The sequence below is a fragment of the Pelecanus crispus genome, chromosome 23 (assembly GCF_030463565.1).
Source record: "Pelecanus crispus isolate bPelCri1 chromosome 23, bPelCri1.pri, whole genome shotgun sequence".
Classification (NCBI taxonomy): Eukaryota; Metazoa; Chordata; class Aves; order Pelecaniformes; family Pelecanidae; genus Pelecanus; species Pelecanus crispus.
The window spans coordinates 1449063-1471973 of record NC_134665.1 but is presented as its reverse complement, the minus strand read 5'-3'; the positions used below and the strand labels follow the sequence as shown (position 1 = coordinate 1471973).

At 51.6% G+C, this 22911-nt stretch overlaps 1 protein-coding gene across 1 annotated transcript; it reads right to left on the bottom strand.

Annotated features, from left to right (window-relative positions):
- Positions 1-11505: 11505 nt before the first annotated feature.
- LOC142595822 (ubiquitin carboxyl-terminal hydrolase 42-like) lies at positions 11506-16467 on the bottom strand. Its single transcript, XM_075724671.1, has 10 exons — positions 16326-16467; positions 15787-15885; positions 15597-15690; positions 15383-15450; positions 15133-15203; positions 14590-14672; positions 13910-14021; positions 13381-13521; positions 13162-13262; positions 11506-11593 (listed from the first exon to the last, which is right to left on the bottom strand). The coding sequence occupies exons 1-10, from the start codon at positions 16465-16467 to the stop codon at positions 11506-11508; spliced, it is 999 nt and encodes a 332-aa protein (XP_075580786.1).
- Positions 16468-22911: the final 6444 nt, after the last annotated feature.

The window sequence follows — 22911 nt, the reverse complement described above, 5'->3', positions numbered from 1 at the left end:
ACTTCTCGGCAAGAGCCTCTAGAAACAGGAAATGAGACAAGTCTTCAGAAGAGCATCTTGGTGGTGTTCTGGGAACGAGGTACCTATTGTGTCCCAGTTCCAGCAAGAGTGACGTGCAGGTGTGCTCAAGCCTGTGGTAACACTGATGAAGGTGGTCCTTCTCATCCCTTTGGATGAAAGCCATGCTTCCTGGGAGGTCTCAGGCCTTTTCGACAGTTTTTTTTCTCCAGCTCCTCATGCCTACAGTGCACCAGGATTCCCTGTGCTGAAATGGGGGGTTCCCTGGGAGATACTCGTGGTCTGCAGGACTCATTCTGGGGAGGGGAATCATTTAGCACAAGAGGAGGCGGCTCTTGCATTTCTGGATTGGTCCCGTGCACACAGATTTGCTGCTGGGGCAGGTTTGCACCAAAGGGATTGCTTCTGAGACATCTGAGAACATGCTGGATAGAAGCAGGGTTAGTGCTTTGCACAGTTTGCAGCCCAGGCTGGGGAGCGGAGGCCACTGGGAAGGTGTCCTTCAGCAGTCCCAGCGGCCATTTGTGGTGCAGGGCTGCTCTGAGACCTTGTTGCACAGTGGGTCACTGGAGCTTTACCATGACGGGTACAGTCACAGGAGGTGCTTCTCCCTCTTCCAGGCATCCTGGGATAACCTCAGCTCTAATCCCCTCCACTCGTGGAGGAAGGAAAACCTACAGCCCTGTGCCAGCAACCCGCTGGTCCCTTACCTTTCTTTCCACTGCCACCACCTTTTCCCCAGCCCTGCTCTGGGGCGGCCTTCACATGTCCTGTCAGGTCTGCTTTCCCTGTTGGCATTTTAGGCACAGTCTCAAGCTTGTACCTGGAAAGAGGAAGAAGGCACCAGGCTGAACAAAGGACATTGCATTGTTTCCCAAGGCAGCCCATCCTGGAGGACCATAGTAGGAATGCCAGTGCCTGGAGGGGCAGGCGAGGCCCCGTAAGCCTGTGCCAGTGTTTTTCCATCCTTCCCGTGAGAATGGCCGTCCTCCCACAAACCCCCTTGCTGCTTCTGGGGAAAATGATTCCTCTCTTACTCATAGCGCACATGGAGAGCAGACTAATCTCTAGGGCTCTGATTATCCAACACCTTTCTGAATTCTGATCTTGTCCTCCAAGTTTCTTGTAGAGCCTTGACAGCATTGTCGCTCTGCCACTGTGTGTTTGGCTGTGAAACAACACACAGCGAAAGCTGATGAGCAGCAAGAGCTTTGAGTGCTGGCAGTTTGCTGTGGGAAAAATCGCTGGACGTTTGCAGTGTGGGAGCAGGGCTCTGCCGATTGCAAACAGTGGCGTTCCGCGCTTGCTTAGCTCCTTACACTGCCAACACCCATGTCACTCTCATGATGGGCAGAGCCCTGTTCTGACACTGCAAGCAGCCAGCGATTTCTCCCACCGCAAAGGTGCCAGCACGGGAAGCTCTCGCTCCTCCTATACCATCCTTTCCCCTGCTCTGCGTCCCGCTCTCTCCCCCTGTCTCTCCCTTTCTCTCCCCCCTTCCTTTCCCCTCGCACCCTTTCCCCTCTCTGCCCCTGTCCTGATCCCTCTCCCATTTCTCTCACCCCGCTCTCCTGCTGCCTGGTGCAGGGCGCTTGGCCATCCCCCAGCCCCGCCGCCACCGCTCGCTCCTTGGGGCAGCCGCCCTCTGCCACATACTGGGAGAGCTCGGGGAACTCATGGAGGAAGTCAGACAAGTCGGGGTCATCGGGGACGGTGTCCTTGCTGTCCCCCAGCCCTGCCACCACCGCCTGCTCCTTAGGGCAGCCGCCCTCTGCCACACATTTGGAGAGCTTGGGGAGCTGGTGGGGGAAGGCAGTCAAGCTGGGGCTGTCAGGGACATCGGGGACAGTGTCCTCGCTGTCTGTGGTGTTGAGCCAGGTGAGCATACAGTTGGTGGTGGTGTCCTCTACCTGCTCAGGGAGGGCCTTGCCAAAGGCATCTGGCCCCTGCTCGGGCAGATCCATGGACTTCCCTGGGGCTGCTGGGGTGGTCACCGCTGCTGAAAAAGCAAACAAAGGCAACCCAACCCTGGGGCGATGCAGGCTTTCCTCAGCTTGGCCACCCACCTGCAGGTTCAGGCCACCCCAAACCTCACCTTCGGGTTTTATTGCAGTTCCACAGGTTGGCGGAGCCAGGGCATGCTGGTGGGGGCTGGCAGCAGGGACACTGTCCTCAATGGCCGCCCCGTCCTTGTTGGAGGCCTCCGACGGCTGCTGGCTGCTGCCAGGCACCTGGAGGGAGAAACAACTTCCATGTCTGCAAATCCCCAGTTATCAAAGGCTGTCAACAGAGGTGGAGCCAACCATGCCCTTGATTGGTTTAGGTGGGCTTGGTAGTATAGGTTAATGGTTGGACTGGATGGTCTTAAAGGTCTTTTCCAACCTAGACGATTTTATGATTCTATGATTCTATGAGCACGAGAGCCACATGAAGGCCTGGGGACAGCAAAGGCACCTGCTCTGTCCCCACCACAGCATGCCCGCTCCACAGCCTGCAGCCGTCTCTTGGAGAGGTGGCCACTCCGCCTTCCCCTGCCCTGCGCACATCAGACACCCACCTCCAGCTCTCAGGGCGCGGGCTGGCGACCCTCGGGGCAGCAGCAGGAGCCGCTCGGACCCTGCCTGTGGCCTTGGCCCTGGGGCTGAGCACTCGGGGCTGGGCTGGGGAGCTGGGCCATGCTGGGGCCCAGGGCACTGAGGTCTCCAGGTCCCTGTCCCCAGGCCCACCCACACGGGGAGATTCCTTCTCCTTCTCCTCCTCCTTCTCCTTCTCATTATTCTCCTTCTCCTTCTCCTTATCCTTCTCCTACCACCCCCGCCCCCGCAGGTCCCCAGCCCCCCCCCACCCCCCCCGCTTCCCCCCCCCACCCCCCCCGCTTCCCCCCCCTGCTTCCCCCCTCCCCCATTTCTCCTCAGGCTGCTCGGCCTCTGCCCCCTCCGGCCCCGCCCCAGGCTGCCTGGGACTGACAGGCCGCCTCCGGCTCCGCTCATTGGCTCAGCTGTGGCCAATGGCGTGGCTGTTGCCAGGCGGGCACAGGCAGCCCGCGCCTCTCCTCCCAGGGCTGCCCTGCGCCCGCTGCCCCCCAGCCCGCAGCGGCTCCTCAGCCCGCCAGGACACTGGGCCTGCGGAGAGACGGCCTGCGAGAAGGGCCATGGCCCTGGGGCTGTTCTCTCAGCAGCGCAAGGGCTGTGCACAGCCCTGCCCTCCCTCAGGGCTCTCCAGCCCACCTCCCAAATTGCCAACGTCCGGGGGTTTCTCCCACGCCAAAGGTGCCAGCACCCAAAGCTCTGCCCAGCCCTCACCCTCCCTTGGCGCCGCTTCCACAGCACCACAAACACGGGGGCTCCGGCTTTGCCTTGCCTCCCTACGGCCCTGACATCGCTCGCACGCTCAGTCGAGACAAAAAAAAAAAAACTAAAAGAAAAATCACTTTTATAAAAAGAAAAGAAGCAGCAGGAGAAACTTACATACTATCTGTGAGTAACCATTTAAAAAAAAAAATTAATTTTACTCCCAGGGAGCATGGCATTTTCTACTGCTGCACCAGACTGATTATTTTTAATTTTTTTTATACCTTAATCTACACAATCATTCGCGTTCCAGCCAGGACTACTGACATCACACCCACCACCGCCCCCCACAGATTACCATCACCGCTCATTAATCCCAGCGGGAATGCAAACTACATCACCATTAGGAAACTTCACCCACCAAATATGCAAACAAGAGTCAACAAATCTGTTAACCGACCTGCACACCAGCACTCCTACACACAAACAAAATAACATCTACACCCATAAACCCAAGTAAAAACACCCACTGCAAAACAAAAGGCACATCCAGCACACAAAGGCTCAACAAAAGGAACGAACAACCTAAAAAAACAACACCACGCTCTGCCCGTGCAGGACTCCCAAACCACAGACAGCGCCTTCCAAACGCTACCGGCAAACCGCCACGATCGCTGCGGGCCATCCCTGGGAGCCGGACCATGGAGCTGCACTTCCGGGTACGAGAGGGGCTTCCGGCGCGCCGCTCTGTGCTGCACAGGGCCGACTCTATAGGCCGTACCATGGAGTTGGACCTCCAGGGTCGAACTCGACGGTGCAGGTCATAGAGAGGAGCTTTTGGTTTCCAACTCTACGATCCAGAAGTTCCTCTCTATGGTCCGGAAGGCCTCCAGCATTACCGGAAGTCACACATTACTACCGGAAACACCACCAAAAAAAGGTGAGTGACCCCAATATGACCAATAAGTCCCCCCAAACACAACAATTAGGGGTTTAGGGCCACAATGTAGGGGTCTGGGCCTGCTTCACGGAGGGAGGGGAGGGGAGGGGAGGGGAGGGGAGGGGAGGGGAGGGGAGGGGAGGGGAGGGAGCTGCCCGGGAATTGCTCTGGGCCCCAAGGCTTTCCCAAAAATGCAGGCCTGTCTGTGCTGCCAGCCCCAGCCCTGGGCAGGGGGAGCTGCGTGATGGGAGCCGCTGATTTGACTTTCTGGGCAGATGATGGAGTAGGCAGACACAGGCTGTAAGCCTGGGCTGGTCTGTACCTGCAGAGCTGTGGGCTGAGCTATTCTGCCTCTGAAGGCTGGAGAGATACGGGCTATGGGCAGAGTTACTGTTTGCCAGTTAGCATTTCTTTTGGGGTCCTGTGACGGTGATGGTAAGGTCGCCAGCCTGCAGCTCTGCGGCAGTTAAAACTATCACTGAAGGAGTTTTGATGGTGGATGCTGTTCTGTGTGTTTCATTGTCATTAATCTTTTCATTGAGCTGGAATTATTTCTGTGCAATTAGGTGATGGGGATCTTCTTTTACTGGACTTCTGGAGCACGTCCTGACAGCCTTTGTCATGCAGAGCTTTCCCATTTGTTCCCAAGAGGAGTGATGGTCACGATGTGGAATGAGTCCTGTGAGTAGTGGCTTCACCAGTAAGCTTGGATTTAGTGAATCCCCATGGACAAACATATGCAGCAGGTGCTCCAGCCAAGAACTTTGATGTGCTGAAGCTCTGGACTGAATTTGGAGGGGTTTCCTCCTCCTCCTCCTCCTCCTTTTCCTCTTCCCTGTTCTTCCTCGTTCTCCTCTCCTCCTCCTCTGGTTCTTCGTCATCGTTGTCCTTCTCCTTCTCCTTGTCCTCTTCATCTTGTGCTTCCTCCTCCTCCTCCCATTCCTCCTCCTCCTGTTCTTTTGCCTCCTTTTCTTCCTATTCCTCCTCCTGTTCTCGTTTCTCCTCGTCCCTCTCCTCCTCTATTCCTTTCTCCTCCTGTATTTCTTCCTCATCATCCTTTTTTTATTCTCCTCCTCCTTATCGTGCTCTTCCTCCTCTTCTCCACCTTCTCTTCTTTCCTCTCTTCCATCTCCTGCTCTTCTTCCTCCTCCTCTTTCTCCTCCTCATGTTCATTCTCTTCCTCCATTTCTTCCTCCTCTACCTTCTGTTCTTTGTCCTCCTCCTCCTCTTGTGTTCCCTTCTTTTCCTTTTTATGTTCCTCCTCCTACTCCTCCTCTTCCTGCTCTTGTTTTCCTCTTCTTCTTCTTGTTTCTCATGTTCTTTATCCTGTTCTTCCTACAGTTCTTCCTCCTCCTCTTCTTTTTCTTTCTCCTCCTTTTTGTCTTCATCCAGCTCTTCCTCCAACTCTTCTTCCTCTTCCTCGTTCTCCTTCTCTTTCTCCCCTTCTCCTCATACACCTCTGCATTTTTATCCTCTGCGTGTTCACCCTCCTCCTGTTCTTGTTCTTCATCGTCCTTCTCCTTATACCCCTCCTTCTCCTCCTCTTTCTCCAACTCCTCTTCCTCCTATTTCCTTCTGTTTTTCTTCCTCTGCTTCCTGTTATTGTTATCCTGTTTACCCTCCTGTTCTTGACCCTCCTCCTCCTGTTCCTTTTGTTCTTTTCCACCTTCTCCTCTTCTTCTACTTCCTCCTATTATTTCTCCTTCTCTTTCCTCCTCTTCCTCCTCCTATTCTTCACCCTCCTCCTCCTCTTCATCTTCTCCTGCCTCATATTCCTCATTTTCTTTCTCCCCCTCATCATCCTTTTCTTCCTCCTCTTCTTCCTTCTTCTCCCACTCTTCTTAAGAATTTTCTTCCTCTTATTCCTCCTCCTCCTCTTCTTCTTTCTCTTCCACCTCATCCTCCTGTCTCCCCTCCTCCTTCTTCTTCCTCCTCTTGCTCATTTCTAATCTTTCTCCTCCTCATCCTGTTCCTTTTCCTCCTCATCCTATGTTTTCCTCCTCCTTCACCTTTTTGTCCTTCTCCTTTTCCTCATCCATTTCCTTTTGTTTCTCCTCATGCTTTTCTTGCACTTTCTCCTTGACAATTGCATCAGATTCAACAAGGCCAAGTGCCGGGTTCTGCACTTGGGTCACAACAGCCCCATGCAATGCTACAGGCTTGGGGAAGAGTGGCTGGAAAGCTGCCTGGCAGAAAAGGACCTGGGGGTGTTGGTCGACAGCCGGCTGAACATGAGCCAGCAGTGTGTCCAGGTGGCCAAGAAGGCCAACAGCATCCTGGCTTGTATCAGGAATAGTGTGGCCAGCAGGAGCAGGGAGGTGATTGTGCCCCTGTACTCGGCGCTGGTGAGGCCGCACCTGGAATCCTGTGCCCAGTTTGGGCCCCTCCCTAGAAGAAAGACACTGAAGTGCTGGAGTGTGCCCAAAGAAGGGCAACAAAGCTGGGGAAGGGCCTAGAGAACAAGACTTAACGAGGAGCAGCTGAAGGAACTGGGGTTGTTTAGTGTGGAGAAAAGGAGGCTGAGGGGAGACCTGGTTGCTCTCTGCAACTCCCCAAAAGGAGGTTGTAATGAGGTGGGTCTCTCTTCCCAAGTAACAAGTGATAGGAGAAGAGGAAATGGCCTCAAGTTGCGCCAGGGGAGGTTTAGATTGGCTATTAAGAAAGATTTCTTCACCGAAAGGGTTATCAAGCATTGGAAGACGCTGCCCAGGGAAGTGGCTGAGTCACCATCCCTGGAGGTATTTAAAAGGAATGTAGAGGAGGCACTTAGGGACCTGGTTTTGTGGTGGACTTGGTAGTTTTAGGTTAACAGTTGGAGTCAATGATCTTAAAGATCTTTGCCCACCTAAATGATTCTGATTCCATGACTCTATGCAAAACAAAGCTTACAGAGGGTGGAAACAAGGACAGGTATCCTGGGAGAAACATGGAAAGATTATCTGAGCGTCTAGGGACCAAGCCAGGAAAGCCAAAGCTCAGACAGAACTGAATCTGGGCAGGGATGTCAAAGATAGGCAGAAGAGCTTCTTAAGTATGCAGGGGACAAAAAGCAGCCTAGGGAAATTGTGGGTCCCTTGCTCAGCAAGACAGGGGACCTGGTTCCACAGACGTGCAAAAAGCGGAGGTACTGAATGCCTTGTCTGGCTCAGCCTTTACTAGCAAGAGCAGCCTTCAGGAGTGCCAGGTCCCAGAGAGCGGGTGGAAAGGCGGGAGCAAGGAAGAGGGACCCTTGGTGGAAGAGGATCAGGTCAGGGAATACTTGTGGAACAACGTAACGATGATGTATATGTCTACAGTGGTGTTATCTACAGATACAGAGTGGCAAAGGGTTCTCGTACAAAGGCATCCATGTCGAACATATATGAGTATTGTTTCAGGGGTATTATCAGGATGTATTTCAAAATGACAAACACTTTGTTCAGTGTCAAGAGACATGTCTTGGGCCTTCATGGTGTTACTTTCACAAATAAATCCCTGTTGTTCCATCCAACACATGTATCAACATCAATAGTTTGCCATTTATTCCCATTTTGTTGGGCCCATACTCTATGTTTTAATGGATGGAGTCCAGTTCCATTCTGGTTTAACCCCAGCGCAATGATTGGGTAGCTATATGGTGTGTACTGAAGCATTGCGCATTGTTAATACAAAAGCTGTGGCTTTACTGTCAGTAGGGTTATAGGTAAAATTGATTAGACACCACCAGGATTGGAAGTCTCTTTCGAATTGAGTTGCATTATCCCAGATAACCTTTCAAATTTCAGTGGGCACGGTGCCCTCATCGCCTTCTCTTATAATTGTTGTTACAGCCGATTGTATCCACCATTTGTGCTGCTGGAACAACTGCCCTTCATTCTCCTACTTGTGCACTGCCTTCACCTTCTTCTATTGCTTGTTTGCCAGTGGTAATTTCTAATGCAGCAGCCTTATCTTGCCATTTCCCATTTACTCTTTTTGCTGAGGCATCAGTAAACCAAACGTTTTCTGTTGGTGTTCCCTTTCCTAAGAGTGAGTAAAGTGGGCGAGCAATGATGGAAACTCCAGGTACATGTTTTCCCCAGTATCCTAAAGTACCCGTAAGCTGTTGTAATTCTTTCCTAGATTGGGGCATCTGTGACTGTTCTATGATATTTAGGGTGTCTGGTGGGATTGTCACACTACCTGCAATCCACCAAGAACCCCAAAACTTGACCTCTCTGCTTGGTTTCTGACACTTCTCAGGTGGGATTGCAACTTCTGCTTTATGTAGCGCTTGCCCTGCTGCTGCTGCTGCTTCCCCTACCTCCTCAGGGGAATGTCCTCCGATCAGAATATCGTCTATATATTGGTATAGTTTCACGTTGTGGGGAAGTGTGACTGTTTGCAACAGTTCAGCAAGCGCAGCATGAGCAAGTGTAGGTGAGTGTTTGTATCCCTGTGGGAGTCTGTTAAAGGTATATTGTATAGCTTCCCAGGTAAAAGCAAATCTGTCTTTCTCCTCCTCCTGCAAGGGGCCCATAAAGAACATCCCTTTCACGTCTAGCACTGCCATGCATGGGTGTGCAGCTGCCTCTAGTGTGGCTGTAAAGGTTGCAATATTGGGGACTGCAGCCGTTAGCGGAGCTGTGTTGGCATTTAGACGCCTATAATCAATTGTCAGACGCCATCTCCCATCCAGCTTTCAGACTGGCCAGCCTGGTGAATTGTGTGGGGAGTGGGTTCTGGAGATAGTTTGTCGTTTTTCTAAATCACCTGTGACTTTAGAAATTCCATTTTGTGCTGCAGCAGAAATTGGCTATTGTGGTACGTTAGTAACTTTTGAATTAGGGAGTGCAGGGGCTGCACGGAGTAAACCCACTGTAGCCTCCCGATATTTATCAGGGTTAGGATTAATATTTGAACCAAAGCACCACATCCCACCGTCCGGGAGGCGCCAGGTTCGGCCATTCAAAACATCAAAGCCCAAAATACTTCCATTATGATTTTTCACTGCAAAATGGGTAGACAGCATGTGTTTTTCTCCCAGGAGCCATAAATGAACCTTTGCAGTTTGACAAATAGCACTTGCTCCGTTCACGCCAGTAATTTTAACTCTTTGCCATCTGGGTCATATACTCAGCTTCTCAGCATCTTGTTGTGTCAATATTGAAATCTGTGAACCGGTGTCTATTAGGAATTTGATGAATTGTTTTTGAGGACCAACTGGGATTAAAATATATAGGCCATTATTCTCTATCCATTGATAGGAGACCACTTGGATAGGAGACCGTGACCTCTCCTACCCAAGTGGGTTTGCTGCTGGAAGAAACCAGACGAAACTGGCTGAAAGCAGCAAAGTTGCAACAAAATCATGTAAACTCAGCTAAGAAATGTGCATTAAGCGCCCTTGCACAGAGGGTTCACGTGTACAAATACTCAAAAGTGAATGGTAACAGACAATATCGTGGCCAAAGCCAATAGGTTATGTAAATTGTAAAAATGAGTATATGAATAGTCTTAAGATTTCACACAAGGAATCAAGAAATGTAACACGGTGACCTCCTCATGCTCCCAGCTGAGAGCACCTTTACTGCTAACAATAGAAAGGGGTTTTAGCTAGCGCGTGCTTCTGCTGCCTTTTTTCCCAGTGCCTGTGCATGAACTAGAAGAAAAGAAAAAGGCAAGCAAATCCCTTTTGGTAACAAGAGCGGCAGATGTGGGACCTGTGGCTGAGCTGGGGAACAGGGAGCACCCCTGGAGCAGCCTTGGGGCTTGCTGCCAAGCTGGGAGAGCTGCCTGCAAATCAGCTCTCCCAGCAGGACGTTGCCCAGGAGTTACTTTGAGTCTTACTCTTGTCCTTCAGGAACGCTGTTCCACACCAAGCACACCCAGAGCTGAGCCTGTGCAAGGAGAAGCCTTCTCCAGGAGAAGCACAGCTGGGGCTGATGGTGACAGTTCCCAGCAGCTGTCCAGGTCAGAGAGATGCAGGTAAGATGCCCTGGAGGAGACAGCGACCGCTTGGCAGTTCTCTTGCAGGAACAGGGTTGAAGAGCAGGAGGGAGCCAGGGCAAAAGGGCCTCTGAGGTCAAAAAGTGCATCAAACAGCCAGAGCGCAAAGCAGAGGGAGAAGAGAAATAGGTGCAGGGGACATGGCTAGGGCAGTGCTTTCAAGGTAACATCTGCCCCAGAAGCACAGTGACAGTGAAAGGCATTGGGAGGTCATGGAGTGAGTGAGAAAAGGGCCTGGCAGAGAAGAGCCTGGAGAGACAGGAGACAAGATAGAGATGGAGGGGAAGAAGAGGGCGTGTGGAAAGTGAGGATGCTCATCCTGTGCAGGTCCTTGGGAAGACACTGGTGGCAGAGCAGCTGCTGCGGAAGGAGCAGGAACCTGGCTTCTGCTGCAGGTACTTGTGATGTCACCTGCTGCTGAGAAACCGCTAGGGCAGGAGTTTTTAAATGACTTGTGCAGATGCTGGCGATATCACTTGTGACTGAGCAGCAGACAGCTAGGAAAAGATGCATCGCCCGCTTAAGTGTCTGTGATGTCACTCGTGGCCAGAACCAGCCTGTTGCTGTTTCAGGTGCTTGTGATGTTACTGGTGGCTGAGGAGCTGATAGGGCAGGAGTTTCTGTGTGATTCGTGAAGGTGGTTTTTGATGTCGTATGTGCCTGAGAAGATGATAGGGCAGGCACAGAGAACAGCTTTATGCAGGTGCAATATGCATAGCTAAATAAAGAGAACAAATTCCCTTGGTAATTCTGTGCTAAGGTGTCCTTGCCTCTCTCCTAGGCCAGCAAAGAACTGACTTTTACACAGGTCACCCGAGGATGACTGCTGCCAGGAAAGATCCCTGTGCTTGGCTGCTCACCTGGACCCTGTTCCTGCTCACATCCCCATTCCCAACGCCTCTCTCGCTGGATTCGATTTCTAGAGGTCATGGTAGTCCCAAGCGGTGGCATTTGGAGATGAAAACCGATGCTGATGGAGAAGCATTTTCGCGCCTTTTGCAGTGAGTCATGGCAGGCTTGGGAGCTAGGTGGTTTATACTTTGTGCGAGGAGAAATGCCTACACATTTCTGCCTTGGTTATGCCTCAGAAACTGATTTCATATGTAGAACGCCTTGCGACAGGCTTGGAAAGAGGCCAGAAGGCGTATGAACTGCAGCTCTTGTGGGACACTGCAGAAGCATCTTCAGGGTGAAGCGTTGTCTTTTTTACTCAGACTCCACTGCCCAGGTTTGCCAGGAAACCAGCTTCTTCACCAAAACAAGGAGTAAAAAGAGTGGAAACCCATCGTCTTAACAAGATGACCCTGTTGGAGGGACCATCGGTGGCAATGCTTGTAATGCCTTGGTTTCCTTGTGTCTCTTGCACCAGATGTCACACCTGGGAGAAGACAACGTGAATCACACGCAGGTGACCTGAGCCTCTAATCGAGCAGCACTGGAGATGCTTTGTTCCTGGGCATTTTTTTCCCTGAGATCTCTACATGCTAATTTAATATGCTCAGCAGGTGTAGAAAGCTTCCACCCTTCTGGATCACAAGGGTGCTTTCATAAAGGAAGTCTCGAGTTACACAATTTCAAAAACACCCTGAACCCCTCTGTTCTTTCTTGCATGGTCAAACACTCTACAGAAATCAGAAGCACCACTCAGGACTGGGTCTGGTTATGATGGCAATTTTATTGTTTTGATCGCCTGAAACACCTGGCAAGAGTGAGGCAACATTTGCTGGTGATGCTGCAAACATTGCTTACTTCTGCGTGCTCCTCTCCAGAGTTCTCTTTGGATTTCTCTTTCTTCTTGCATTTCTTGCATTTCTTTCGCGATTCCGGATCACCAGAATGCTCGCTTCTGACTTTTGCCGCTTACTTTCGGGCACACATTCACCCCGCTCTGCACAGGACAGTTTCCTCTTTCTGCATCTTTGTTTTTCATTTGCCTGGCAAGAGCCTGCAGACTCTGGGTGAACTGGCACCGGTGGGAGCACACGCTGTTCAAGTGAGGATTTCCGTGGCTGCTGCTCACCTACCGAAGCAGAATGCGAGTCTGCTCTGTGGTCACTTGAGCCGTGCACAGCTTCCCCTCCTGAGCTTCTGCCATTCTCAGGGCTGCTGTTCTCCCCGTGGGAAGAGCTGCACAGGTTCCCAGTGCCGCGCACCAGCTGATGGCGAGTGTGCTTCTGTATTTCTGCACGGCAAGCGTGCCTCCACCTGGGAGGCAGACAGTCTGGTTGGCTTCTGTTCAGCTTCTTCCCCTGCTTGGTGTCAGAGCGCGCTCTCTTCCCGCTGCAGTGCTGAGGGGGAGTCCCTGCAGAGTCCTGCATTTTTCTCTTCCCTTGGATCCTCTGCCTGTTTTGTCTGCGTTCGTGATTCCTCAGTGCTACGGTGCCTCCAGAAAATGGACTCTTCAGCACCTGACCCAGCTTTGCCACGGAAATGCTCTTTGTCTCCTGGCATTCAGTGCCTGCTCCAGGGGTCAAATCATGGTGCCTGGAGAAACAACGGTGATCTTAGCCTAGGGCTGTTGTTGCAGCCTCCTCGTGGCTTCAGTCTCATCCTATCATTTTCCGGCAGCACTTGATAAGGCACGCAGAAGACTGAACGAGAACTAGAAGCTGGAAATTAGATCATGGTCTTCCAGCCATGTCTGTCCCTTTCCAAGCACTAACTCATCTTTGTGCCCTCTCAGGCCTCCCTTTCACCTCTTGTCACAGCTAGTCAGTCTCAGAGAGCACACAGCCAGCAAGTTGCACAAGCACAACAGTTTAGTGCCAGACAAGGAGGGAGAAGAAAGGAGCAGGCGAAGTGCAGAACAGAGAGAACTGAACGAGACAAACAGTCATTCTTTCCCAGGACAGAAAGCAAAACCCACTGGAGGAGAACAACAACAACAACAAGAGCAGTAACAGGAGCGGGAGTGTATTCTGAGCACCCCTTCACGCTTGTTATTACCTGGCATAGAAGAGTAAATATGCACGCTGGCGGAGAACCGTCTTGATGTCACAAAGACCTACAGAGTCATCATTCATCTTGTACCACCGTCCATTGCTGGCCTGCAAAGAAAGGCAACGCTCTCTTCAGATGAACTGCAGGGGTTTTAAAACAAAACCACAGACAGAACACCACTGCAGGACACAATACACCAACGCAAATCACAGAGCTGACTTTTACCTTCACGAAGCAGTAATAGTGTCCTGCCTGACAGCCAGAACCTTCGTGTACCAGGACGGCATACAAGGAATAGAGGAGCGGTTCTCCACCCGCCTGAGACATGTATGCGCCAAGGTCCAAATATTCTGGATACTTCACAACCTAAAGGGACACCAAGAAGACTCACAAATTATCCTGAGAGTCTTTAGGAAGCAGCCTGAGAAAACTTTGTCACCAACCACAGGCTAGAGGTATAGAAATAGATCTTCTGGGTTCATCAAAACCAGGTGTTGCCATTTCATCATTGAGGTGGCAGAAAACCATTCTCAGCCAAACCAGCTCTTCACGAGCGCAGTAGGTGCTTATCTTCACATTGGAACTTCCCTCTTACCACAAGGGAAAGAGCGAGGCATAGCTATTGCACTGATTTTCCTTAGATGGCTGCACTCAATAGCTGTCGTGCAAACACGAACAACTTCCAAAAAAGGATTGTCCCTCAGGAAAGGTCTCCTTCCAAGCAGACAAAGTTGCAGTGCACTTGTAAACATACCTTGCTAATCTTTCTGCCAGAGAAAGCATCAAATCTCTTCAGGCACACTGTCAGGACATTGGAGGAACGATGTATTGTAAGGCTCTTGGACGCAGTGGCCAGCTGTTCACACCTTGAAACAAGCACAGACCCAACTGTTGCAGCCTGTCTTCTCCCCACTGTGCCCCCCATCCATGGATGGTTGAGTTAAGGCTTGTTTTGCTCAACTATCGTATGCACGTGTTTGCATTCTACACCCCTTCAGTCCGCACGCTCCCAGTGAAGGTAGCTTTGGTCTAGGCTGGCTCCCTTTGGAGAGCAGCAGCCCGCAGTCTACAAGACAAGAACTAGGCTTGACAGCATTCAGAGAGCCAGTGGGGGCTGCTACTGCTCCGAGGACTGAGGTCTCCTGGACAGAGACGCAAGCATCCAAAAAGCCTTGGAAATGAAACTGTTGAATGCTTTCTTGAAGACGCTGCTGTTGCCAAAAGAAATTACCTGTCTTAGAAACAAATGCATTATTTTCCAAGTTCCAGGTTGTTCAGGTGGATTAGTTGTATGGGGAAGAAAAAGAAAAGAAAAAAACCCCAGCTGCCTCATGACTGGGTTTCTCAATTAAGTCAAAACAGAACTAGTGCTTTGAGACATGCTATCCCGTAACCCAGTATCTGCTGGGAAGATGTCATTAGTAATAATCTTACTTGCTGCATTTGTAGCCATTTTCACCATCCAGCTGCTCAGGTTTGACAAAGTCTTCCAGAGCTCCAGTGACAGAGGAGGCTGCCTGGATGAGAAAGAAAGGAGAGCACTAAGCTCCTGGAAATTCAAAATCCCAAGACATAGCTACCCGTGTAGTACCAGCGTTGTCCCAAGAAGCAGCTACCCCTGGGTGGTACCAGAGTTGTCCATGGTACAGGTCAAAAATAACACAAGCAATCGACCCCATCCATCCAGCAATCTGACACGTATTGAGGGAGTGCGAAGCAGGGTGGTATGACAGTGTCATCATGGCTGTAGGTACCATCCTTACTCTTTGCTCAGCTGACACCCAGCACCCAGCACAGGGAGACCATTTACAGGGCTTCCCCAGAAGGAGCACACAAGTCCAGTTCCCTCCCCATCCACCACCAAGCTCTTGTGAGGTCACAGCCCACAGGTTGAAGTCAGCAGAGTTCACTGGAGATAAACTAGCCTCCTGCAGGGACCTGGAAACATTTTGCACCACAATTTCCAAACTTCTTTACCTCGATATCCAAAGGAATATCAAGGAATGCCTCGTAGGTGTCGGAAACGGCTTTGCAACTCAAGCACGTTACTGGAAGGCAAAGAGAAATGCTTATCAGGCTGGGAAGGAGACTGACTCTGCCCATTTCACCGACCAACACATACCACTTTAGACACACGGGACATACTGCGGTGTACTAGAAGCTGTTTACCACAAACAGAGAGAGAGCCACAGAACATTCTAAGAACAGTAATATTTTTAAAAAGTACCTCTTGACCTCAGAAAGCCCCCAAATATTTGCTGGACGATGGTAGTTCCTTGAGAAGAGCTGTCCAAGCTGGAAACAAATGGTAAGGCAGAGAGTTATCTCTTCCAAGAGTTTTCTTGGTCGGAAAACCCTGGGCGCAGGGTTTCCTTGGTGGGAGTACATCAAGGAGTCCAAAGGGCTCAGGAACATTGAAAAGGTAATTTGCTTGTGCTTACTGGTTGCTTCCACTCAGGCAAGCTCTCTGCATGGCATCAACAGTATAGCATAAAAACTCGTGGGCATCTTCCTGCACGCCAAGCTCAAAGTGTTCTCCTATTCCTAAGAAAGAAGAAGTTACTAGTTCTGTCCTACAAGAAGGGAAGGAACCATGTCAAAGCACCTGAAATGACTTACGTGTGAGGACACTGGCGACAGCCCTCGGCTGGATGGCACTGGCTGAGGAATGCAGGACCTTGTGAACATGCGCTTCCATTACGCACATCATGCAGAAGCCTTGCTGACAACCTGAAGAGGGTGGGCCGGAGGGAGGGAAGCAAGCTTCTCAGGTTAGCAAAATAGCCATAGCACTGGGAAACCTAATGACGTTATAAGGACAGTCTCCACTCCTCCCAAAGTGCCAATGTCCCAACAAGCCCAGGACATTTTAGCACATAGAAAGCTTTCTTCAGAGGGGTGCTTAACGGACAGAAGTTTTCTGTGCAATAAGCACAGAGGGTTTAACTTGCAGGACTAGGGTCCGAGACCCGGGGCTAGAAAGTGGTGCCTTTCTGAAGATGAACACACCTAGATAGGACAAGAGGCTTCTAGGGTTGAGTGTGCAAAGAACAGCAAGTTGGGGGGCTGACAAAGAAGGGCTGCTTTTCTCCTAAATGAAATTCCAGATTGTGAGAATCCTTGGGAAGTGCCCAACAGATTTACAAGGAGCTGTTCCTAAAAGTCCTCACATGACTGGCTGTGCTCACGAGAGAGCAGGTAGTTGGTGAGAGGGGGCGTGTACGTCAGGCACTGCAGGACGGAGTTGAGGAAGCACGTATTGCCCAGGTTGTAGAGTCCTGCTCCAGCTCTCTGTCGTTGCGGCCAGGCCATGCAAATCTTCTCCAGGGGAAAGAGGACCCTTTGTGTGGGAGCCGTTCCCTCGGCAAGGACTGCAGGGAAATGGTATTTGAAAAGAGATGAGTTGATGCTGTTGCACAATCGCATATTTAAAAAGTCGAGTTTGTACAGAAGCTCCCAGGAAAAGCAGCTCTAACCTCCAACACAGAAACATTGGGGGAAGCCTAACACTGCCAACTGACAATTACTGGTCAAGAAACTGTTTTGGAAAATAGTCTGTTCCTCTGCTTACTGAAAGTCCAACAAACCCCCGCTCTGCTTTCTGTGCCTCAGGCTATCTTCCTTTCCCTCTAGAGCCTTGCATTGGATTATCAGGTCAAGTCTTCCCTTTTCCTGATTGTAAGTTGATGAAAACAAGCAAGTACCTAGCAGAGAAGGTAACCCTACTGATGTCAGATCTTTCTACGAGCAATGTCATCTTTCCAAGTCTTGTACGTAGTGGCAGAGGAGTGATAAAATGCATTTTCCTGTGTCTGATCGAAAACACCTGGGTAAGTCTGGCTGCTACCAGGAAACGCCCCAGAATTCATGCTAGGTTGTCAGCCCATCAACACCGAGGGAAGGAGCACCAGCCACATCCGTTGCCTTTGGGGATTCACAAAGTCCAAGGCTGCTGGTGAAGCCGTTACTCACAGGAGTCATTCCCCATTGCAGCCATCGGTCCTCTCAGGAACAGAGGGGAAAGCTTGGGATGACAAAGGATGTCAGGACGTGCTCCAGAAAGAGAAGGTCGATGCCAGTCCTGTCACCTGATTGCAAAGAAATAATTTTAGCTCAACAAAATGATTAGAAAACCACCAGACTAAACCCACGGAAGAGCATCTGCCATCAGCAGTGTTTCAGTGGTACTTGTAACTGCTGCAGAGCTGCAGGCTGATGGCCCTCCTGTCCCTGTCACCGGACTCCAACTGACAGCAATTACCCAGGCCCTTTGGAAAGACTGCATTGCGTGTCACCTTCTCTGAAGAGGACCTGCTGCTTACCCATTGCTAGCGTTAGCACCAGAGCCGTCTGGCTCTCCAGCCCATGCTTGCCCACCCTGTATGCAGGAGTGACCGGCTTTCGGCCGCTACTTTAACGGCTGTCTTTGCCGTGCTCCTTTTCCATCTCCCTTCCTACCGCATCAGTCAGGGTGGGCTTCTTGTCTTTCTAGGCTGAGCCCAATGCCTCCGACTACACTGCCACCCCCCTACTTACCTATCCTAGCATATGGTAAAGGAATAAGAATTAGCAAATACGATCTCTACCCATAGCCCTGGCCAGCCTAGAAAGGTGTAATAGCTCAGCCTAGAGCTCAGAAGGTATAGACCAGCCTATACGTTTATCCCGTATCTACCTCCTCTATGATCTGTCCTGAAAGGCAAATCATAATTACCTTTGAAAGAGGATGGAGGTTGAGGAGAAGTGGGCAGGAAACAAGAAATGGTTGGAAAAAAGTAGGCACGCAAGTAGCGAAGGAATGAGCCAAGTTATCCCGAAGGCCAGCTCAGCCCAACTAGCTTTCGCTGGCCAGCTGCTCAGGATGCCAAGCCCTGGCCAGGTGAGGTCACAAGCGCCAGGCGGGTGCCGCATCACCGACCCTTTGTGACATGGGGCTGCACCAGGGCGTCTGCCACGGCCCGGGCACCTCCCGCAGCCGGCAGCCGCTGGCCTTCCCCATGCGCTGCTGGCGAAGGGCTGTTCGTCCATCGGCAGAGCTCCCACCTCTTCCCCGAGCCGCACCAGCCGGATGAATGCAAACCTGGCCAGGGCTGTAAGCGTGCCTGCTCACAGCTTTGGCCGGCATGTTCCGGTTGCTGAGGGTTTCTTTTCCACTCTTCCTAGGTACAGGACTTTGTCCATGGGACTCGTGTAGCAAAGCACCTGGGCTCTTACAGGTTCCTTTGCAATGAATTGTATCTGCCCCCCAAGATGCAGCCACAGGCTGACTCTGAAGTAGCGCTACCGAAGAAACCCCTTCAGCAGCTGCCCTGGGTTGACTTTGGCTTGCTCCAGGCCCCCAGCCGGCTGCTCTCTCACCCTGCAGCTCTGAAAAATATTCGTGGACAGCTCTTTAGCATCAGGTTTAACTCCTTGACTCGCTGGGAGGGCAGTGAGCATTGCTCCTGTCCCAACACGGCAGCTGGTTGTTATTCCTGCCCCACTTGACCTGGCTGCTTTGGCCCTCGCCCCACTGGCGTCATCTGGTTTTCGCCAGCCCTGCTTGGGGCAGTTAGCTGTGCTCCTGCTCAGCTCAGGGCAGTTAGCTTTGCCCTTGCTCCACTCGGGGAGGCTTTTCTCTTTCTATATTTTGCTTGAGGCATCCCGTTTGCCTACAGCCTTGCTCGCAGGGCTTGCTTTCATCAGGTCCCTCTCAGGACTGCTGGGTTTTTCCCCTCTTTTGCTTGCGGAGGCTCATTTTGCCCCTTCCCCACACAGGGTGCCTGGATGTACTCTGGCCCTGCTCAGGTGGCCTTTTGTGCTCCTGCCCAAATTGGGGTGGCTAGTTTTGCCCCTGTCCTGTATGGGGCATTTGGTTTTGTCCCTGTCTGGCTCAGGGCATCTCTTTGTGCCCCTGGCCCCCCATGGGGCATGCCGTTCTACCCGTCCCTGCCCCACTTGGAGCAGTTATTTTTGCCCATGCCCAGCTGGGGTTTGCCCCAGCCTTTGCATGCCCCACAGTCCCTCCTGCCCCGGCACCTCTCATTTCTCCTGACTAGGTGTCTTGGTTTTGGCTGGGACAGAGTTGGTTTTCTCCCTAGTAGCTGGTGTGGTGCTGTGCTTTGGATTTAGCATGAGAATAGTGTTGATAGCACACTGATGTAGTTGTTGCTCAGGAGTGTTTGTGGTAGTCAAGGACTTTTCCGCTTCCCATGCTCTGCCAGGTGCAGAAGAAGCTGTGAGGGGGCAGAGCCAGGAGAGCTGACCCAAACTGGCCAGAGGGCTGTTCCATACCATAGGGCATCATGCCCAGTATAGAAACTGGGGGGGGGTTGGCCGGGGAGCAGCGATTGCTGCTCAGGAACTGTCTGGATATCGGTCAGTGGGTTGTGAGCAATTGCATTGTGCCTCACTTGCTTCGTATATTATTATTACTTTTATTATTTATTTTATTTTCATTTTCTTACTATTTTATTATTTTATTACTTTGTTCAGGTAGGGACTTAGGGTTAGGGGTTAGGGTTAGGGTCATTAGTGTTAGGGATTATTGTTAGGGTTAGAAGTTAGGTTTAGGATTACAGTTAGGGTTAGGTTTAGGGTTTTGGGTTAGGTTTAGGGTTTTGGGTTGGGGTCTTAGGGTTAGGACTTAGGGTTAGGGGTTAGGGTTAGGCTTAGGGTCAGGGGTTAGGGTTTGGGCTACTGTTAGTGGTTAGTGTTAGGGGTTTCGTTAGGTTTAGCATTAGGGTTTGGTTTGGGGATAGGGTTAGGGTTAGGGTTAGGATTAGCGTTTGGGTTAGGGTCAGTGTTAGTGTTAGTGGTTAGGGTTAGGGTTATGGTTTGGGGTTAATGTTAGCATTGGGTCTTAGTGTTACGATTAGGGGTTAGGGGTTTCGTTAGGTGTAGAGTTAGGGTTAGGGTTTATTGTTAGGGTTAGAAGTTAGGGTTGGGATTACAGTTAGTGTTAGTGTTAGGGTTAGGGGGTTAGGGTTATGGTTAGCATGAGGATTTGGGCATTATGGTGTTAGAGTTAGGGTTAGTGTGAGGGGGTTAGGGGGTTAGGGTTAGGGTTAAGGTCAAGATTAGGGTTGGGGTTAGGGTTAGGGTTCGTGTTTAGTGTTAGGGTTAGGCGTCAGGGTTAGGGATAAGTTTAGGGTTAGATTTAGGGCTAGGGTTAGGGTTAGGGTTAAGGTCAAAATTAGGGTTGGGGTTAGGGTTAGGGTTCGTGTTTAGTGTTAGGGTTAGAGTTAGAGTTAGGCATCAGGGTTAGGGATAAGTTTAGGGTTAGATTTAGGGCTAGGTTTAGGGTTAGGCACTAGGTTTAGGGCATTAGGCTTAGGGTTAGGGTTAGGGGTTAGGGTTTGGTTTAGGGATAGGGTTAGGGGTTAGGTTTGGGCTTAGGGTTAGGGGTAAGGGGTTAGGGGTAGGGTTAAGGTTATGGGTTAGGGTTAGGTTAGTGTTAGGGTTAGAGGGTTAGGGCTAGGGGTCAAGTTTAGGGGTATGTTTTGGACTAGGTTTAGGGCTAGGTTTAGGTTTGGGAGTTAGGGTTTTAGGGTTATGTTTAGGGTTAGGGTTAAGATTAACGTTAGGGTTAGGGGGTTAGGGTTTTAGGCTTATGTTTAGAGTTAGGGTTAGGTTTAACATTAGGGTTAGGGGGTTAGGGTTTTAGGGTTACGGTTAGTGTTAGGGTTAAGAATTAGGTGTTAGGGATAGGGATAGGGTAAAGGATCCAGGTTAGTGTTAGGGGGTTAGGGTTTTAAGCTTAGTGGTAGGGTTAGGCTTAGGCTTAACGTTTAGAGTTAGTGTTACATGTTAGTTTTAGGTATTTAGGGTTAGGGGGTTGGAGGGGTAGGGTTATGATTAGGGTTAGGATTAGTGTTTGGCGTTGGGGTCAGGGTTAGTGTTAGCATTAGCGGGTTAGGGCTAGAGTTAGGGTTAGGGTTTTAGGGTTAGGGGGTTAGGGTTAGGGTTAGGGTTAGGGTTAGGGTCAGGTTTAGGGTCAGCCTTAGTCATAGTGTTACGGATAGGGGTAGTATTAGGGTTAGGGTTAGGGTTAGGGTCAGGTTTAGGGTCAGTGTTAGTCTTAGTGTTACCGATAGGGATAGTATTAGTTGTTAGGGTTAGGGTTAGGGTCAGGGTTTGGGCTTGGGCTTAGGGTGAGGGGTATGGGTAGAGTTTTAGAGTCCGGGGGTCGCCAGGTGGGCCCTGCCCCAGGCTGGGTGGGGGCTGCGGGGGCACGTGGCGGTGCCAGCCCCAGGCTTGCATGGAGCGGGGCCTGGCCCTGCCCGCACAGGGAGGGCGGGGGGATGGGGCGGGGGGGCTGGCTCCAGAATAAAGTTTATTTCTTGTAGTGCCCAGCTCATTCTTGCTGCGGGGGCACCGGGGTGGGGGGTTCCTGGGGAGGGGGGTGCGGTGGGGCTGTAACACCCCAAGTCCTGGGGGGGGTCTTTGCTGCAGGGGGGCACCCCAGGACTCCCCCATCTGCCCTCCCAGGCGCTGGCCATCCCCAAAGGCTGGGCTGGGGCAGAACCCTTTGGGGTTCCCCCCAGCACCCCCAAAGCTCTGCCCCTCCCAACCCCGATGCTATGGTCGTGTCCCCCTACGGCAGGGGCCTGCCCTGGCCTGCAGAGCCCCGATGCATTTGTGACACCCCAGCACAGGGTGTGGGGGCAGCCCTGGACCCCCCATGCTGGGCTGGGGGGCAGTGGGGGGTCAGGGGCGTCCCTGTCATTGTGCAGGGATGGGACCTGTTTGGTTTCCTTTTGTCCATACTTTTTTTCCAGCAGCTGTTGGGTGAGGCCCACAACAGGACCCGGGGGCACCGGGGCACTGCACGGCACGGCCCTGCTTCCCTGGCACGGCGAGAGCTGGGGCAGGGTTAGGGTTAGGGTTAGGATTAGTGTTAGGTGTTGGGGTGAGGTTAAGGGTTAGCGTTAGGGTTGGAACTGCCAAGTGGGCAACACCTCTGAGTGTGGGCAGACCCAACGGCCAGGCCCACAGTGGAGGCACCGTGGGGCTGTGTGAGCCCGTGGGTGAGTTCTGCCGGGAACGTACAGAGCACTCGTGCAACCTTCCCAGCAGATCAGCCTGAGAGGGGCACCGGGATGGGGCCACTTGTGTTGCTCATGGCTGTGTGAGTGCTGCTGGTGGTGTGGGGGCTGTAACGGTGCTGTTGCCTGTTGGAGCTGCTCTGTGTAGGGTTGGGTTATTTCCATCTTTGTTTCCTTGCAGACGCCTGGATTTTGCCCCTTCCCTTTGGGTGACTCCAGCTTGGGCGATCTCTCCCTTTGTGGGGCTGCAGTCACTGCCCACCCCAGGCACACACTCTCCCTGGAGAAGCCCCGGTCTCTCCAGGCAGCTCCAGATTCCCCTCCTGGAGGATGTCTTCTTCCCTGTCACATGGGGACAGCCCTGGGTATGTACCTCAGCGACCATTCACCATCTCCACTGTCAGCACGTACCAATGGGTGAGTGCACATTTCAACCCTTGGTCTCTAACTGCTACCAGTGTGACAATGAGCTTTCCTCTCCCAATTCCAAGGAGAAAAAGCCCCATTTGGGGTGAAATTCCTGGAGCCTGTTGTTAACATGAGCTCTGGGAGAAGACCCCACCCTTCATTTAGTTCACTAGGGAGATCCCATTTTATTACAGAGATGCTAGGAGAGCGTCAGCTCTGTCCCAGAAAGATACACTTTTCTATCAGATCTATGTGAGAGAGAGCAGGTTTATTACTCAGTCAGCATCAGATGAATCCAAACATTTCTGTAGAGACATAATAA

Coding starts and splice junctions, on each gene's coding strand:
- LOC142595822 (XM_075724671.1), bottom strand. CDS start 16,467: ATGGCCTGGCCGCAACGACAGAGAGCTGGAGCAGGACTCTACAACCTG. Junction 15,886..16,325: donor TCGTGAGCACAGCCAGTCAT/GTGAGGACTTTT, acceptor CACCCTCTTCAG/GTTGTCAGCAAGGCTTCTGC. Junction 14,022..14,589: donor AATGGCTACAAATGCAGCAA/GTAAGATTATTA, acceptor GCTTGTTTCAAG/GTGTGAACAGCTGGCCACTG.